General features: G+C 39.5%; 1 protein-coding gene across 3 annotated transcripts in view; it reads left to right on the top strand.

The window, feature by feature from the left end:
• Positions 1 to 14,023, top strand: part of mylk4b (myosin light chain kinase family, member 4b) — a 38,591-nt gene extending 24,568 nt beyond the window's left edge. Inside the window, exons 1-13 of one of the 3 annotated variants that reach the window (XM_038715079.1) lie at positions 3,576 to 4,308; positions 5,665 to 5,746; positions 6,180 to 6,585; positions 6,676 to 6,905; positions 7,467 to 7,572; positions 8,365 to 8,458; positions 9,666 to 9,775; positions 9,889 to 10,030; positions 10,366 to 10,436; positions 10,541 to 10,669; positions 10,750 to 10,981; positions 11,409 to 11,457; positions 12,555 to 14,023. In XM_038715079.1, coding sequence (XP_038571007.1) covers positions 3,781 to 4,308; positions 5,665 to 5,746; positions 6,180 to 6,585; positions 6,676 to 6,905; positions 7,467 to 7,572; positions 8,365 to 8,458; positions 9,666 to 9,775; positions 9,889 to 10,030; positions 10,366 to 10,436; positions 10,541 to 10,669; positions 10,750 to 10,981; positions 11,409 to 11,457; positions 12,555 to 12,565 — 2,190 coding nt within the window. In that variant the 5' untranslated portion in view covers positions 3,576 to 3,780 and the 3' untranslated portion in view covers positions 12,566 to 14,023. Of the gene's footprint in view, positions 1 to 3,575; positions 4,309 to 5,664; positions 5,747 to 6,179; positions 6,586 to 6,675; positions 6,906 to 7,466; positions 7,573 to 8,364; positions 8,459 to 9,665; positions 9,776 to 9,888; positions 10,031 to 10,365; positions 10,437 to 10,540; positions 10,670 to 10,749; positions 10,982 to 11,408; positions 11,458 to 12,554 lie in introns of those variants that run through there. The other 2 variants (XM_038715080.1, XM_038715082.1) reach the window with 2 other exon arrangements.
• The last annotated feature ends 2,840 nt before the right edge of the window (positions 14,024 to 16,863 follow it).

The raw sequence follows: 16,863 nt of genomic DNA, 5'->3' as shown, positions 1-16,863 counted from the left end.
CGAGTTTTTCCTTGCACTTTTTTTACTCAGGAACGATGTGATTGAAAATGTAGCAAAGTACAATACTTTAAATAAAACATACTTAAGTAAAAGTAAAATTACAGATTTAAAAAACTACTTCAAAAAGTACAAGTACACAAATAAACTACTCAATTACAGTAAGGTGAGTAATTGTGATTCGTTACCTTCCACCTCTGCTCATGAGTTAACAGTCCCCTAAAATGTATCACATTTAGGGTTGGGTATCAATGCTCTAAGGGTGAATCTACATAATTAAAGATTTCAATCGACTGCATACAAAATAATTTCTATAAAAGACAGACAGATAACGGAAGCACAATCCTTTTCTAAAAATGTGTACATTACTTGAGTAAACGTATTTAGTTACTTTCCACTTCTGCCTTCGTTTCAACTTTTGCTTGCCAAGCTACACTATTGTTGAATGTGGATTCAGTTCACCACAACAGCAGCCATTAATTAGCCCTAGGGCACACATTTGTTGCATGTCACACAGTCTATTATTGGGGCTCTGGGCTGAAGCTTGTTGCATTCATGTTGTTCAGGTCATTGCACTGGATTGATACTGGATTACTGGACAGTCTGTCACTAGAATAAGCATTGTGTATTGTCCGTGTCTTCCTGCTGAGTAACTCTATATGTGGTGAGAGTGGCGAGGCTGCGTCACTCTCATTCCTAAACAGTGCTTCTTTACCACAGTGGCTCTCATGTTACCATGTAACCTTTTCTGACTGTGGATTTCAAAGATTGTCCAACAGGGTACAGTTAAACCTCCCACTGGCCTCAACACCAGTCTCAGACTCCTCAACCACCACATTGCTCTTCTCCTCATCCCTCTTTGTAGCCTCTATTTTGCTGGATTGTTTTATCAGTTTTATCAGCCATCTATCACACGTCATCAGACACCTAATCTAGTCTGATGTGAGAAAACAATGGATATAAGGTTGAAGTGAAGGCGTTTCCTTTGTCCCTCTCCATTGTAATCTATATGGGGCACCCGTGATCTTTTTATGACTTTTGTACCATGGATACGAACTGCAGAGATAAAGGAATACAGTGTCTATACAGCTCGTTGTTTTGGTTTTACAGCCCACAACTTTCCTTTCGTTTTGATTCAGTCTCACTGCTCGCATCAGTCTAGTTTAGCAGCTCCAGGCTAAACCTCTTAAAACAGACCTGCCCTGAACAAACAAAGTGTCTTGCTAGATATGTAAATAGGAAACTTCTAACTAACATGTTTTCCATAACAACTTTATATATGATAATATTTTGTGTTTATTGCTTATTCCACTACCTTCAAATGTATTTTCTACATAGACTGATATGTTTGTTTGCAGTGATCCACAGACCACAATGTGAGACGTTTCCTCCTTTGTCATAAAGAGAGAAACAGTCAGCTGGCTAATGGCAGTCAAAATGGTTTTTCAGTAAACCTATTCACAATGATGTCTGTGGATCACGCGCAGAAAAAGCTGTTTGTGGCTTGCATCCGTCTCTCGCTCTGATCTTTTCTGTCTGTTCCATGAAGAAACATGCATTTCCACAGTATATACTGTACTCTAGACTTCCACAGTGTCCCCTTTCATTCTCACCTTAGCTGGTAAATTGGCACTGGAGATATGAGTGTTAAACCTGACAGCTGAGGAGCTGTCTGTACTGGGAACAGTGCAAGGGACAGAGTATAGGTCAGGTTTTTCCGGTGTTGACAGATGGGAGCCAGTATATAGGCGCCAGCGCTTTGTCACCCTGCTTACTCCAGATACCACTGGAAAAGTTTTAGGTCAATGTGCACAGTCAGACGTGTCTCAATAAGTGTCAAATGTTTGTGTCTGTACATGACTATCAACTTATGTGTCGTATCCATGTATACATCTGGGTCAGTTCATCCTCTTCAATTCTCAGCAACACATGTGCAGCGAGTTTCCTCTTGCACAATCCTCTTCTTCTCTGTATAAACAGTTCTAAGGTGCCCGTGGTATCACCTGTTTCCTGTTTTCTTCTGTTGTCTTGTCCTTCACGATGCATGGTCTGTGAGCCTATATTGGGAGCGTTGCAGGCTCTTTCTGACTCAAAGTGAACCAACCTTTTTTCCCCTTAACATGTTCATTTTTTCAAAATGTGAAAAAAGGAAAACCTTATGCTTTAGTGAGCTTTATGTACATTTTGCATGGAAAACACAGTTTTTGGAAATACAAGAAATCAGGATCTAAAAAACATGTGGTTCTATCAGAATTTTAAATGAGCAGCAATATTAGCAAGAAAACCAAAACATAATTACCAACATTGAAACACAATTCACAATTACATATGTTCATTTACACATTCATTTACATGCCTAACCTTAAACAAATTTAACCAAAAACTATAGGTATATATATAACTTGGATACTAGCTTAGGCTACAACTGATGTGGTATATAGCATTGGTCCATGTTTTGCACTTGTTCCTTATTAAATAAACTATAATAAAATGAACCACTATATATGTCTGGATATATTATATATACACAAAGTGTTAGAATTACAGAACGTAACAATATGGTTGTGCCTGGCTGAAGCCTCATCGTCTCAGCTCACAATTTACTTATCTTGCTATGTCAACGAAACTGTATCTGCCCTGTGATTCAGATCTGCTTTGAAATTTAATGGGTTCTTCCTTGGCCCATGTTACACCTTTCCACAATATAATGAAAATGGGGCCAGTAGTTTATTTTAATCCTGACAAAGAAACAAAAAAACAAACCACACCAAAAACACAACCTCCTTGAGAGAGGAAATAAAATAAAATTGCAATTTAGGGATTGTTAAAATGTGATTAGTTAAAAAAAAAGTTTTTAAGCTTGGGGTAAAATGTATCCCCAATTATGGGAGGTCTGGTATAATAAAAATTAATTTACAAAAATGTTAGACAAAGTGGGTGGGGTTTGGTTCTTTACATTTGTGTAAGTATACAAATTGTATATATTTTGTGAGAAAGTCCAGGCCCTGTGATTTTGTGGCAATTATGCAATGTTGACGCATCCTCAAGGTAAAACACTTTGAGAACAGAGTGGCATTTGACGAGGTTTAGAAATACCCACAATGCTTGTGTCATTAACAGGGGTCCAAGTCGTCAATACATTTTTGAGGCCTTGCACATGCTTGCACCTGTCACCCCACTTCCTATTGTGGAACAATGTGAAAACCATATAGTTCCACGTAGAATCTTAAAATAGGATCCATGTTGCGCTATATATATTGTGTAGTCATACTACTACATCTACTGAAATCAGTTCTTAATTATCAGATTTGGTGTTGTTCTGTTCCTTTTATTGGCTGTACATCTTTTTTGTTTGTCTTACTTTTTACGGTGTCATATTTCAGTCCCGGATTCTTGGGATTCTAACACCTGACTGAAGGGCTTTTGAAGTGTCTCAGATGTCACATAGCGATTCTCTGCAGAATCTCCCCCTAACCCGCATCAATCCCCAACTGAACACCCGACCCCGCCGCTCTTATCACTGGCCACTCAGTCCCTGACATCCACAGGGGGCTGCACTTTAATTTGGAGGACGGCCATTTGCTATTCTTAAAACTCAACTCTGTGGTGCAGTGTTGAGGGAGAGCTCTCTGTTCTCCCTCCAAGTCTTTTCTTCTGCCTTTAGCGTTGTCTTGGTAATATGGTTTTTGTCGTTTTTTCCATTGAACCTGCTTGAAAGTGAATGGACTTAATTGTGAGTGAAAAGTTTTTCCTGTTTGTGAAGACGTCTGCTTGAAATCAGTCATGAGCTCCAGCCTTGTCAACTCTTTAGCCAAAGTCTATGATCGAAACCCTCTTCATGGTCAGAAGCCTGGTGGAAGGAAACTCTCTCTTAATGGATCAGAGAAGTCCCAAGCTTTTTCATCTTCATCACCATCTTCCTCGCCTCATGATGCCACCCTGCACAATGTGGAGAGCCGAATTGACTCCCTGAGCTCTCAGATGGAGCGCTTGCTCAACATGCAGCAGACTGTCTTGACCCGGCTGGATGGCTTGTCCCAGGATGTCAGGGGTATGGGCCAGGATCTGGCATCTATGCGTGATGAGGGCTATGCGGGGAGACGTGGGTCAGGGCTCGAGGTGTGCAGGGAACTGTTTGGGGCGGTGGAGAGGACCAGCGAGCGGATGGAGAGTCACGGACGCAGGTTGGAAGGGGTGGAGAAGCTGGTTGAGGGCACCCACCAGGTGATCAGCTTCATTGGGGAGGTGGTGAAGAACTCCAGGCTGGTGGAGCTGCTGTTTAAAGAGTCTGGAAACAAGGCTAACAAGAAGGTGAGAGGTTTAACAACATTACAAACAAGGCTTTCCTGCAAGAAGTGGCTCACAACATCTTCAAATTCAAATGTGTTTTCTAGTTTACTGTCACCTCTTTTCTGTTCTCATCGTGCATCGGAAAGTGCAGTGCATAGTTCCCACAGTGGTTCTATTACTGGGTGCTGTGTCATTAACGGCAACATAGTAAGAGGTCTAATTGCATTGTGAACATTGTGGCACATGTATTAAGTGTTGTGCGAAAGGTTGCAAATGGCATCCTCTTGATGGAATTGTATAAATAATAATATAAATAGCTCCAGCTCTAGTTCTAAAACCTTAAGATATTGTAGGTAAAATACATACAGTACATGTAGCATGTAAAACTGCTGTTCATTGCCCTTCGCTCTGACATGGCTCCTTGTAAACCTATTATAAGCTCTGCTGTCCTTTAACATGTTGGCCTCTGTTATGTTAAGTAATGTTCCTTTGTGCAGTGACTGCCATTTGCCTCTGAGGTGTGAATGATTAGAGATAATATGGTTATCTTATCCAAACCATGTCTTTATCAATGTTGGGTTGGACTGCAGCTGCATAAGATCAGTTTAGCACTAGGTGACATTACTGCATTAATTGACCACATGGGCTGGCATCCTTGTATGAAGCCATACAAAGTCTGAGTTACATTGCGCATGTTTATTATTCTTGATGCTTGAAGCGGTATCAAGAATGTACTGGGGACTGTTGCAGAGTTTTTACTTCCCTGTCTTTGCAGAATATCAGTGTATGTTTCTGTGTGAGATTGAATATCTTATATACTTGAATTCTGCTCATTCAAAAACTGTTATTAGGAATGGGTTTGTGGTTAAGCAAACAGATTTATTGCACCAGACAGCCTCTGTCAGACATATTAAATGGCAGAAACGGTAGCAGGGATCACTTAAACCTCTTTCCTATATCTTTACTTCTTTTATTGATATTGGCCTTATATCATGTCCTTTAATCATTGTGAATAAAACTATTTCCTGTGTTGTGTGGTACATTCTCTGCTACAGATGATATGTGACCTTTCCTGGAGGCCTCTGTCCCCGAGAACATCAATACTTTAGTGACAGGGGCAACCCACACTAACTAAGACTTTGGCTTGCTGTCTGACTATTATTCAAATGGAAACACATACATGTCTAAGCTGTTCCTATCAGAAATCACACTTCCTGCTCAGTAACCACAGATTCTGACCGACTTGACAAGTGAAAAAGAAGTGCTGAAAATATAAGAACTCTTGTCAGAGTTTGGACTTTTAAACCTGGTTCAAGTTTTATCCATGCCTGTCACTTTGTGGTTCCACTGATCTTTGTTTCTCCTTTTTACAATAAGGCAAATAATGACAAGGATAAAGCCAAACTTACCCCGAAGGGCTTGAAGGCCCAGAAGAAGAGGAAACCTCTTGACACGTCAGGTAGGGTGAAACCGGAAATAACACTTTATCTCCAGTCACCTGAGTTTATGCAGTGATGTGCACAGTATCTTTGTTCTTTGATGATCTGCTGGAATAGATATGCACCATAGCACGACCAATACTGGAATCTCAAAGCTAATATAAATATTTGTTGCTTTTAATCTAATGATATATCAGCCAATAGTATTTTTTCTAACATAAACACACAATCCTTATACACATACCTTAGATTTGTTTGTTTTGGAAAACTTAATTTGGCATTTGGCATCAGCTGACATATAAAATACATAAGCTAATACCGGTATTAGGCGATACTTTCCCGTGGCCATTTTAGCGGTCTGCTGTAATATGGACATTCACTGTCATCCTTGGTTCGTATGGTTAGAAATATTACATGATTACATGGTTGTTTGCTTTGTTTTTCCCACATCAGATACGTCCTCGCTAAATGAGCCAGTGCTGCAGGAACAGGTGGAAAAGCTCAACAGGCAGAACACTGAGCATTCCCATGGAAAAGCAGAGGCTGACAATGAAAGGGGAGAGGAGAGGGGAAGTGGAGGAAGAAGACAGAAGCCTGCAGAGCTGATCCTGGATGGACCACACGCCTCCGCTGCCCAGTCAGAGGAGAGGAAGAAGGCAACTACGGAGAAAGAGGAAGAGGAGGATGTTTTTGAGCATTCAGAGTCCGAGGAAGGGGAAGAAAAGGGAGAAGATGTTAGTCCAGAACAGGCTGTAAAAGTGCAGGATGATGGGAAGAAAAAGCATATAGGAGAGGCAGAAGAGTCGTCAAAATCTGAAAAGGCTCCAATGGTCATCGCAGATGTCCTACCACAGGAAAGGTACTGGCCAATCACAATTCAGCCTCATGCTATTGTTGCACACAAAGTTTGTCAGTACTGTATTTATTGTTCTTTTTTTAACATGTGTAGCTCTGAGGAGGTCGGCGATGTGGCCACTTGCAGCAAACGTCGTGTCACAGAAGAAGACCTGTTGAAGGACGACCTCAAAAAAAGCAGAGTAGAAGACAGTAAAGTGGAACATGCTGATGAGCAGGTGGTGGAGGGGGCAGAGCCACAGGCCTCCAAATCTGACGAAGGAAAGACAGAAGTGGAAGAAGAGGGGAAGGAGGGAGAGTCTGATGTGAAGAAGTTTATCATTGGTGAGACGTTATATTTTTACAGTGCATGAATGCATTAGGAACATATCAAGAAAACTGGTCTGTAGCTACCATTAAGGACATTGAGGTTTTTGTAACTTGTTATCATATGTCGACTTTCAATTTTGGTGGGAATCGGGTGTGGAAATTATCATTAGTTGATTAGAGACTACATCAACTTTCATTTTGAAGTTAAGAAATTTAGAGTTATTCAAATCCTTAAAAATTCAGTTTATGGTTCTGTTTGGCATGAATCCACTTTGTGCCATATTAATGTGCAGCAGGCTCTCCATGGAGACCCAACTTGTTGGTTGGTGACATTTAACTCTTCGTTCCTCAGACTTTGAAGCAGATCCAATGTCATAACACCATGCCTGTTCAAGTGTCACTAACATGTCAGCTGGCAGAGTAGATAATGAGACATTGGCATGCTGCTATTTTGATTTGTTTTGCTTCTGGGGGTAGAGACCTCTTCCTCTGCCTCTGTTTCATACTCTCTGTTTTCAACAACAGCAAATTCTTATTTCTATTTATTTTTTCTATATTTCTTAATGGTTTTTTCAGACTCAAGCCCCCCTCCATTAGCACCTTTTGACCACCGCATCGTGACTCCCAAACCCCATCAGATAGCAAACTATTACACCATCAACAGGGACGAGGTCCTGGGAGGGTAAGTAAAAAGAGAACCACCCAGCTCTCAAAAGTTTATTTTCATTTCACTCAGTGACAGCCACTTCAACATATCAGTCCTCTCTGATGAAATAACAGAGGATCCAACATCCTGTGAAGAGACGCCTAATAGTTTTTTCCAATACCTTTTTATTGTCCCCTAAAGGGCAGATGATTGTGAGCCTCGGCGGGGAACTTGTGAAGTAGATGGCCTCTCTGATGTAATAGACTAGTGCTAAATCCTGCCTCTCGAACTGGAGATTATCCCTCAACACGCTAGCACATTTTTCTAATTACTGACATAATGGCACAGCCCTTATTACTGTGTGACTGAGGGTGCTTATTATGATGATGTACAGTATGTATATAAGTAAGAGCTGCAATTAAATATTATTTTCATTATCAATTAATCTTAATTTGTTATTATTTAGATATTTATTTTACAAAACAATTGATTATTGTTTAGTGTAAAAATAATAGGTTTTCAGAGCCCAAAATTACATCTTAAAATTTTGTATGACAAGCCAAAGATATTCCATTTACAATGATATAAAGCAAAGAAAAGCAGAAACTTATATGTTTTAGATGTTGGGACCAGCCATTATATTAAATCTGACCATGATAAATCATGATGATTACCCAAAATAAATTTAATTAATTAATTGTTGATAATTTGCGCTAGAATAAGTCATATTTTATAGATACAATATTAAATTTCAAGCAAGGTACTTCTTCTACTCCAGAATCTATGTATGTGTTTGGCTCATCTATGTGTTTGCTCTTCTTTCATTAGGGGACGTTTTGGACAAGTCCACAAGTGCATGGAGAACTCGTCTGGTTTGATGTTGGCTGCCAAGATCATCAAAGCGAGGAGCCAGAAAGAGAAGGTGCAGTAATGAAAGCCTAATGCTGAATACGAAACACAATACATGTACTGCAATGGCATTGGGATGCCTATTTCCCCAGCCAGTCTAATGGATAGTTACTTTTATCATTGCCAAGCACCATAAAGGATTACATTTTAAAGATAAATACAGCTCAGCAGCACAGGGCATCTGGCAAGTTGTCTACCTCATTGTGTCTTTCTTGCTTTGGATCATCCGAAAGTGATGTTAGAGAGGTCAGACTTCCGAGTATAGCTCTGTGGTTACATTACCATCTGAGAGTTTCAAAAAGCTCAGAGCCGACCAAAAGCCCACCAAACACACAGCCAAATCCTTGGCTGGCTCATGTTACTGTCTGTGTTCGTCCCAGACAAAAATGACTGACTGCCTGTATGCCTGCAACAAGCACCTGGTGCCAGCAGATCTTCATTTATCCAGTGGCAGCATCCTCTTTTTTCAAGTCATCCCCCTGCAACACGCTGATTTTTTTACTAAAAAGTGCTAAAAATGTCTGAATCCAGAGTAATGAAGCTGGTACTTCTGCAACTACAACACCTCATAATTCACTCATTCTTTTCAGTAGCTTGTCTGTGGAAAGCATTAACTTTGAAAAAGCTTCGAGAAATCCGTTTGTAGTAACAGTAGCTCACACAATAATTGCCTTCATTACTGGAGACGGTCATCTCCTCTTATAAAAGTGAAAACATGAACGTGAAGTTTAAGAAAACTCCAAACAACAGTGACTTTTATTTTAAACAGGAGTTGCATAGAAATGGCAAACGACGGTAAAGCTCATTCCAGGTCTTAGATCATTACATTTTCACCATTCTCCATATTATGGGGGCTTGATTCAGATCCTTTCGGCTTTTCCACAAATTTTAAAAAAGGTAATGGCTCATACTGGGGACCAGTCTGATGTTACTCTGAGGCCGGGGTCTAAACGCACGACATTTTTTTTCCAGCACTACTCATCTCTGGTTTTCAAATTGCATGCACTTTTTCAAATCTTGACTTGCAGACTGATTACAGTTTTGTGCTTGGTTAACAGTTTTCTCGTTAATAAAAGTCTAAATGACTTAGAAACAAGAAATCACTATACAGCAATCTACTTCTATGGTTTACCAGCAATTTGTGTGTTTACCCCTTCTGTACTGTATGTGTATTAATTGACTTACGTGTTTCTGTCGTGGTCTGTCTGTCTGTCTCTCAGGAGGTGGTGAGGAATGAGATCCAGGTGATGAACCAACTGAACCACGCCAACCTGATCCAGCTGTACGCCGCATTTGAGTCGCGCCATGACATCATCCTGGTCATGGAATAGTAAGTCCGTGTACCTGCATGCATGTGGGTTTACAGTATGTGTTCTCATTTGTCAATACAACAAAGTTACCAGCTCTTGCTGCAATTGTGTGTGCTTCCCTCTGTGCCCTTAGTGTGGAGGGAGGGGAGCTGTTTGACCGCATCATCGATGAGAATTACAACCTGACAGAGCTTGACACAGTGCTGTTCATACGGCAGATCTGTGAAGGGCTGCAGTACATGCATAAGATGTACATCCTACATCTCGACCTCAAGGTAAACCTGCTTTAATATTGTATTCTCAGCGATGCCTCTCATTGTCATATTAATGGATTACCAGAGTTATATTTGCCATGCACTGTTGGCAAAGATGTCCCCCATTTTTAGATTTACTCTTTTTCAACCCAAAACTTACAAAAATGTTGTTTTCCCACTTACTTATAATGTATTTGTGTATGGCTCAATCTCGCTTTTTTTGCAAACGTTTTCTCTCCTGTTTTAATGACTATTTCTCTTGGATATATTCATCCCAGAGGGAGGAAACCACATACAAAACCAGCAATTTAACTGAATTGTGATTGTAATCCTTCTCTTTTGTTTTTTTTTTCCAGCCAGAGAACATTCTTTGTGTCAGCAGAGCTACTAACAAGATTAAAATCATTGACTTTGGTCTGGCCAGGAGGTAAAATTTATCATCTATTTACAATTAACAGCTTGTTCACCTCACCGTTCATAACGGGACAATCTCAGTCAGAGACATATCTCTTACGTTTCCATCTCTGACAGGTATAAGCCGAGGGAGAAGCTGAGGGTCAACTTTGGAACACCTGAATTTTTAGCTCCTGAAGTCATCAACTATGAGTTTGTTTCATTCCCCACGGACATGTGGAGCCTCGGCGTCATCACTTACATGCTGTGAGTTGTGGATGCTCATTCACACATACATATAAAATGATTCAAAAGCACCCCCTGACCTGTTTTTCTTCCTGGTCCAGGCTCAGTGGCTTGTCTCCATTTCTGGGGGATGACGACAACGAGACACTGAACAACATCCTGGCTTGTCAGTGGAACTTTGAAGAGGAGGAGTTTACGGACATTTCTGACGAGGCCAAAGATTTCATCACCCTTCTGCTGGTGAAGAGCAAGAGCTGGAGGATGAGTGCAGCAGAGTCCCTCAGACACCCATGGTTGTCAGACCAGAGTCTGCACTATCGACTAAATCAGAAGGTACTGATCATTTTGTATTTTAGACCACCATAATGCACTTTTCAAGCTATTGTGGTCAGAGCTAAGAACATGATAAGTTATTATGCAATGGAACATGACACATTTGCAAATTACTTAAAAAAAAACCTCACATTTAAATACCATTTTAGAAATTTAGTTTCTTTTTTTAAAGGAACTGGAATTTGAAAGTGGTGTATTAGTGTAGACACCATGTCTCAGGTGTATTTCAATTTACATGGTTCAGTTGCAAAGTTACAGATGTGAACATGGAAGGTCATCCTTGGCCTCTGGAACAATGTGTGTCACAAAACACAGTGAAAGTAATTGTAAATAAGTTTAAAAAGGTACTAATAGCTGGGCACACATACAGTTTTCATACTGATATTTGCTCCAATGCACTAATTCAGTGAATCCTCTCCCACTGCAGAGAAACAAATGCCACTCCACACATGCTCCTTCTCAAGAGAGCCAGAAAGGTAAGATTAATATTTTCCCATTAGCCAACCTAATGGGTGATTAACTTGTCAATCTAAAGTATTGTTTCTTCACCATCTGATTATTTATGTCATGGTTAGGCTGAGTGCAATCTTAGGTGTGGACCCAAAGGATTTTGCAGTTCAAAAATAAAGATTTAATAAAACAAACTAAACAGGCTTACATGAAAGCACTGGGCAAAAGTCCAAACAAAGGTAATCAAACAAAAGAGTATATCCAAGGTAATCCAAAAACTAGGAACAAGTTACAGGTCAAGGCAGAACACTCAACATTGACAAGGACATCACAAAGACTGAACAGAACAAGCCAACATTTAAACATCAGGTAACAAGCAGGGCGGGACCAAGACCAGGTGGGGCACATCAGGTAATTAGACACAGACACAGGCAGGCAGGTGAAACCAAACGAGGGGAACAGACAGGACCAGACTAAAATGCAGAAACATAACTGAACACCAAAAGACAAACTAAACATAACAACCAAACACTGTCAAATAAACAATCACCAGATAGAGAACACAAACCAACACTTAATACAAATAAACTACAACAGATTAAGATTTAGGATAAACAGAACACAAAGCAGACAAGACCAAAATAACAACCAACACAGAAGTACACAGACTACTAGAACATGAACTAAGGCACAGGACTAAGAACTAAGGCACAAGACTAAGAACTAAGGCACAAGACTAAGAACTAAGGCACAAGACTAAGAACTAAGGCACAGGACTAAGAACTAAGGCACAAGACTAAGAACTAAGGCACAGGACTAAGAACTAAGGCACAAGACTAAGAACTAAGGCACAGGACTAAGAACTGACACAAAGAACTAAAACGCAGGACTAAGATAAAAGACAAGACAGATACTAAGTTAATTTAAACATGCGAATGAACAAAAGACTAAACTAAGCTACAAAACACAAAACCCCAAACATGACAAGATCAATAAAACTTACACAAAACCCAAAACCAAACCCATGAAACAGACTAAAACAATAAAAATCATGAACAGAAAACCACATTCTTAACAACTTATGAACTTAAAACCTGATTTTTTTTTCCTGTTTCCCTCCTAGAAACACTGTGAGGCCCTCAGCATGCCTTTTGACAATGTAGGGCCCTGGAGCCCAACACTGGACCAATGCTGCTGTACCTGTATGGCTACTGGATATCTACTCTCTGTCTCGCATCTTTATGTTTGCTTAGCTCTGCAGCTTATAGTTCTGACCTGACTAGTGTTAGGCCCGTAGAAAAAAAAAAGATGGTGCCTTCGAGGCACAAACCATTTACTAGCATTGTTACTATCCTGCACAGCACAAAACTCAGACCGAACCACTGAGGCCTCTCTAGCTCTATAATGGTGTGCAGTCATTGTAGCGTAAAAGAACAAACTGTTCCGCAATGATGTATCCAAAATATTAGAGACTAAAAGCCTGAATTGCTTGTCACTTCCAACACAATTTCCATGTGTATCACTGAAAAGGTAAAGAAAATCAGCAGTTTACCATCGCTGTTATTCTCCCTTTGACAGTGCCCAGATTGTCATGTTGTCCTGGTTTGTTGCATGCGTTGCACTTTTTGGCCTATTTCTTCAAGATTTAGCAAACAACTTTAAACAAAATATAAACCGAACGTTGTTATTTAAATAATATATTTTTGTGAATACAGATTTTTTTCTTTCTTTTAATTTCTTTTAAAGTCTTATAAAAATGTTATTCTTTCTTGAACATAAAGTAAAATACTTGCTGTACTTAGTTGAGGTTGACGTCACAACACATTAATTTTATTTATTTATTTTGTACATAACACAACACTGAATACACTCATTCACCTGAAAAGAAAGTGCCATATTCAGACCACATTTCTGGTACACCTTCACTGTAGACTGGATTGCCTTCTGTATGCATTCATGCCACTAGATCGCCTTCGCTTCGGCAGTTTGGAGTAGCCCTCTCACCTTCCATGAAGGCATAACGAACAACAGAATACTACCTTTGAATGATTCATATTTATGACTAAAGTGGATTCTTATGTTCATTTATTTACTGGTTGAACACCAGTCTGTACTTGAAGTGCAAAGCTTTTATTCAAGATGGGATTTTTTTTCAGGATTTCACTTAGTTATGCACATCAGTCAGTGTTTTATTGTCCCATTCTTTCTAAGAGATGGGAAGTCGGATGAATATTCGTCACTCAGTTGTTGGCTGCTCCATTTGGAAATGGAAAAGCTTTGTAATTTTGAATACTTGTTCATTTGAATTTATGATACATTTTTCATGTTTTCTTGTGTAATGTTGAGACAGATAAATAAATGTAGAATATAAACAAGCAAATAAATAAAGCACACAGAAAACATTTGCAGTGTTTATAAGAATGTCTTTCTTCGGAAATAAAAACACAGGACAAAAATGATGTGGTAATTTGTATGAAAGTTTCATATCCATGCACATCCACACTCTCATATCAGCATTTTAGATACGTTTTGAAAAAAGAAGAAAAGTTGAAATCTGCATGACATGAATGGCTAATGAAGAATACAACAAATATTTATATGTATAATAAATCAGCTAATATCTAACTGTGGTGTAATTACTTTTAATTGTGCACTATCCCTGCCAAAGATAAACAGTAAATCAATTAATTAATTTGGAAATTGTGTACCATAGCAATAATAGTACTTTCTGTATGGGCATCTTGCCTCAAGAATAAAAGTAGAACATTAAAAAAAAAGAAGGCATAATCATCATAGACGATCATCACAGCTGTAATTAACGGAAGAGCAGTATTAGACACAATTCCTGCCTGTACACTAACATTAAATCTGTCAAGAAGAATCGACAGAAGCTATCTAATTATTGATGATGACTCATCTTGAGAAGTTCTGTTTTAATCTCTGTATGAATGGTTGGATGTCCAGTGATTATTGCAACACTGCTGGAGCTGCAGCGGCTGGTGGGTTCATCATCACTTCAGCTGCAACTATGTCCCCCTCACTATCATTCGCCTTAAAAAACAAACTCTCTGTGCATGGTGAATGCAAACAGGCAGGGATTTTTGCCGGTTTGGGAGGGACAAAGAAAGTGTAGGAAAGAGAACAAAAGTTCTTTTTACAAAGAAACATGAGGGCATTTCTCTCCTTACTTGATATGCTGAAACAGCAGACAGTTTTAATCAGCATCCCAACAATGAATTTTTTTTAATTTCCAAGAGCTATACTTCTAGGTTTACATGGTTTACATTATCAGTGTAAATCAGACCTTTGAAGCTAGTGAGGGGCTCTGGGAACAGGAAGAGAAGATGAAATCCAGCCCCAACCAAAATGTATTTAATTAAAATAAAACATTTCACAATCTCATTTTAATACCTCAAGATCTGTTTATTTCGGTCTGAAGTCAGTTAAAATACACTAAGACACGTTCCTTTTGTTTAGTTGTAATGGAAACGGGAGCATAAATAACGGGACACATTTCATTCACCATTTGGGCATATAGGATAGGACAGATAGGAGTAATCGATCCTCTTCTTCTCTCGTGCTTTTTAATGTTTGCTGGTGCCCTGTGTCTTGGTTTGTCAGCCTCCCCAGTATAGCCTATATAGAGGATATGCATGTGACACTGACAACCTGTGAACACAGACAATCAGCATCAGCCCAACCACTCTCATGGAACTATTTTTATAAACTTACTAAAATATTTTACTTTTGCTATCTTGATTCAAAATGAAGGTCAACTGGGACTGATCAGCTCTATAATAGCATAGAATCTCCATTTATTGTTTCTCCATTCCTTTTAATTTGTCACTCATGTGAACATATGTTTGAACACATACAATTAATTCAATGGCACTGCAATCAGAGTTCAAGATAGTTTCAACCAGCAGGTTGTACCAGAGCTTAAGATGGCAAACATTCCTTTCTCAGGGTGTGTCAGTGTCAAATCAGCAGAGCTGTGGGACATGAAATAGAGGAGCCATTTTTCTTTATTTAGCTACTGACCCATTTGGGAAACTTGCTTTTCCACAGTTTGTTTGTAGATTCAATCTGGCTCATGGACACTTCAGAAAGAGCGGGTGAATGCCAAGGGGGACAACAACTTGGATCTTCCTGAAGATCACAAATGTAATGCCTGGGTTGATCGCCAGCTGTTCATCCATCTCCTATTCTCTCAGTTGAACTTAACCATGCACTCTTTAGTGTTCCCACACACTATCCATGTGTGATGGATGAAGGTTTCCGCACAGCAGTGCACACACAGTGAGAGCCAAATACCTCGAAACACACAGCGAGACACCTGCCGTTTAAACAAGAGAAGAGAAGAAGAAGTGCCCTGAGCTCTGACAGAGCTGTGTGTTGTTCTCTTTTGATCAGGCAGGCTGGATGAGCAGACTGCTGTGCTTCTCAGGACTCCAGGCACTTGCTTTTTTTTACTTTTTATACGATGATGTTTACTTTAAACTGTAATGAAATCACACCTCCCATCATGTTGTGCACTCTGGGAAGTTGAGCAGTCACAGTGCTACTGACACTCTCAGCTGGAGCAGATGTTGCGATACACACTCAAATGTTCAAGAATAATAAGAGATTAGGAGCTGCTCTGAGTGTTAAGATAGTGTCTCAAGTGATGTGAAATGAATTCCTCTGTCAGGGTCGATATATCCAGTTCTGTTCTTGTGTTTATTTTGGTATATTCACAGGTCAATACTAAAACAAAAATTACTAGTGAAACCCAGATTTTCCTCTTAAAATTCCCTTGAAATACATTTTTTTCTCTTTTTATGAGAGTATCATGTGCAGTATATTCTGTATTTAATTTTTAGAACACTTAAAGCCATGATACTTGCAGTTTGTTTGATGGGCATGATCAAACCCGTGCTTCAGCATGGCAGAAAATGGGCACATTGTCCTTTTTATCTAACCTTTCCCATTTCTCAAGTTGACATGTCTGTTTGTTTTTCAGAAATCTTGGGATCTTTACTAAAATTAAAGCTATGGTTCTGTGGGTTTGAACAATGCCTGCCCACTAACATGCATCTCTAAGAGAGGAAGTATCATACTTCCTTATAATATGAAACCATCAGACTCTGTGTTGTTTGACCAGGATGTTTACTGAACCACATTTACATGAAGGTTTATCAGGGTAATGACATTTTATGGTGCATTTTTTTATTTGGGTTTATTTTCCTTCCCCTGCTTCCCTTGTGTGTTTCTCTCTCTCTATGTCTGTACGTCGGAGTGGCGAGCTCCACGCTCCCTCTTTGGGCTCCCTGTCTGCAAGCACCTGGTTCTCATCAGTCTACAGTACATCAACACTGCCTCTTCACCCACTTATCCTCAGATTGGTCAGTTAGCTACTGTGGTAGATACTTCTCAGCGCTTCTTGTGTTTGT

Source organism: Micropterus salmoides, unplaced genomic scaffold, assembly GCF_014851395.1.
Source record: "Micropterus salmoides isolate LMB-PRFRI ecotype aquatic unplaced genomic scaffold, ASM1485139v1 Ms_hic_scaffold_13, whole genome shotgun sequence".
NCBI lineage: Eukaryota > Metazoa > Chordata > Actinopteri > Centrarchiformes > Centrarchidae > Micropterus > Micropterus salmoides.
The sequence above is the reverse complement of the archived record's forward strand: the minus strand, read 5'-3'. Positions and strand labels throughout refer to the sequence as shown.